Raw genomic sequence first — 2622 nt, forward strand, 5'->3', positions numbered from 1 at the left:
ATGCTGATTATGTGTCAGTATGCATTTCAAATAGGGCGGTTGTTTACATGAGTCTTATATTCAAGTTTGATTCACACTTTAGGGTGTTGAAAGCCAAGTGATGGCATTTAAAGTCAAAAGCCTGCATGAAACCATGAGGGAAGTGAGGTAGATTGAGAGGTATTCAGCCCCGAGGTCATACATATGCAGGTTGGAGGATGTAGAGCTGCTAGAAGAAGAAATGGATAAAATGTGAAAAGACAAGCCTGCAGTTGAACTCAAAGAGCATGTAGTCATGCACGTTAATTGACAAGAGTAGATCCAGGAAAAGGGAGGAATCAACTGTGCAATGCTGACAACAAATCAGGATGATTAGGAATGAGGATGGATGATTGAAAGGCAATGGTCCAACAGAGTGATTTTGGTGTAGTGGAGAGGGAAAACATAATTCAGTGGATTCAAGTGGGAATACAGGCAGCTAGGAGACACAACACTTTCAAGAAGGGAAGGAGTAAAAATGAGCAGAAAAATGCAGGAGAACAGAATAACAACAAGACCTTTTTTTCCTCTGTTCTGTCATTTTAAAAGGGAGAGAACCAGCCTGTTGACATGCTGAGGAAATGATCCAACAGAGAGGGGGCCATTATTTATTCAGGGGCATAGGAGGGTGTAGTACCTGAAATACCTTCAACTATGTGAGAGGGTGTAACACCAGAAGCACATGTGGAGGGATTTCCCTTAACCTGGACAAATAGATGCACAGGAACTAATGGTAGGTAGTTGGGGATATTAGTAGCCTGAGGGTCTGGATATTCCCATTGGAGGATTTCAGTTTTGTTTTTCTGGATTTGTTGTTGTTGTTTAATAGTACAATGGGTATATTGCTGAGGGTATAGATACACAGCAAGGAAGTGTTGGAAGTTTGAAATGAGAAGAACATTATGAAATAATCATTGAGAAGAATGGAAAGTGATTAGATGAAGGAAATGTAGAATGGTTGCTCCAAGCAATAAGGACACACTGGAATTTACTGGTTGTGAATTTTAAAATGGCTACATTGTTGTCTGTCACCTCCTTTACTGGATGGAAGTTCATGTACGGCAGATGGATGTTGACTAACCAGAACTGGGTTTGACAATGAATTAAATGAAAGCAAAGGAAAGATTTATTGTTGAATGTATACAGGAAGGAGTGATTACAATGGCTGAGCATGGTATCTGGGCAAGAAAGTACAACGATGGAGGTACATGTTAGCACAGGGCTTCACACACACGCACATGCAAACACATGCATGTGAAGAGCAGGTTATCCTTAAATACTGTTTGAGGGGAGAATGAATAAACTTTCCCAAGATATCTTAGGATTTATGCTGCATCTGACTTCTTTTTCAAAGAAGCCAATTATGAGAAAAGGAAGGTATTTGCTTCCTTATGTGCTTGATTTTTTTTAAACTTTGTTGTTATTGTTGGTTTCTAAGTTTGCTTTCAATCAGAGTCCATTTTGGCCTCTATCTTTGGACCTGAGACCACTTGTAGAGGTTAGAGAATCCAACAAATGGAATTGGCTGAAGTTCTTTCCAAAACCTAATATCCATATTCAGCTTCTGATATCAAAATGTATTTTTTAAAAGCAAGTTGAAATTATACATTTGCTCCTCTAAAATGCAGTACATAAAGATCTGAACTAATTTAAAAAAATTAGTCTCTGAAGTTCCAAACATCATTAGTTATATTTTTATGCCTTATGTACAGTGCTTTTCCAGAATGTTTTTCTCCTCAACAGGCAATGGAGTCCCAAAATGTGTCCATTGTTACTGAGTTTCAGCTGCTAGGATTCCAGAATGTACTTGAGTGGTGGACGTTGCTCTTTGCCATTTTCTTGTTCATCTATTTCCTCACAGTCACAGGGAATATTGTCATTATTACAGTGGTGAGCCAGGACCAGCGACTGCACTCACCTCTGTACACATTCCTCAAACACCTCTCCTTTCTGGAGATCTGGTATACATCCACAATTGTGCCCCTTCTCCTAGCCAACTTGCTCTCCCAGGGCCAAGCCATCTCCTTCCCTGACTGTATAGCACAGCTCTACTTCTTTGCATTCTTCGGGGCTACGAAGTGCTTTCTTCTGGCCATGATGGCCTATGGCTGGTATCTGGCCATCTGTAGCCCACTGCACTACTCTTTCCTGATGAGTCCTGAGGTCTGCACCAAGTTGGTGGCAATCTCCTGGTTGACAGGGATCAGCACAGGATTCCTGCCCTCCTTGATGATTTCCAAGTTAGATTTTTGTGGGCCCAACCAGATCAATCATTTCTTCTGTGACCTCCCTCCCCTCATGCAGCCCTCACGTTCCAATGTTTAGATCACTGAGATGGTCATCTTTACCCTGTCAACTGCTGTGCTGTGCATCTGATTCTTTCTTACACTTGTGTCCTATGTTTTTATTGTGTCCTCCATATTGAGAATTCCTTCAGCCTCTGGCCGAGTGAAGACCTTTGCCACATGTGGCTCCCATTTGGCTGTTGTCACTATCTACTGTGGAAACACGGTCTCCATATATGTTTGCCCCAATCCCCACCTGTCACCAGAAATCAACAAGATTATTTCTGTCTTCTATACTGTGGTCACCCCACTGCTGAAC

The 2622-nt window shown here is 41.5% G+C and overlaps 1 protein-coding gene across 1 annotated transcript in view; it reads left to right on the top strand.

Moving 5' to 3' along the window:
• Positions 1-1764: 1764 nt before the first annotated feature.
• Positions 1765-2622, top strand: part of LOC103073126 (olfactory receptor 11L1) — a 1024-nt gene continuing 166 nt past the window's right edge. The window contains 1 exon segment of the mRNA XM_082931054.1: positions 1765-2622. Coding sequence (XP_082787180.1) covers positions 1765-2622 — 858 coding nt within the window.

Source organism: Lipotes vexillifer, unplaced genomic scaffold, assembly GCF_000442215.2.
Source record: "Lipotes vexillifer unplaced genomic scaffold, Lipotes_vexillifer_v1.1 scaffold814, whole genome shotgun sequence".
Classification (NCBI taxonomy): domain Eukaryota; kingdom Metazoa; phylum Chordata; class Mammalia; order Artiodactyla; family Lipotidae; genus Lipotes; species Lipotes vexillifer.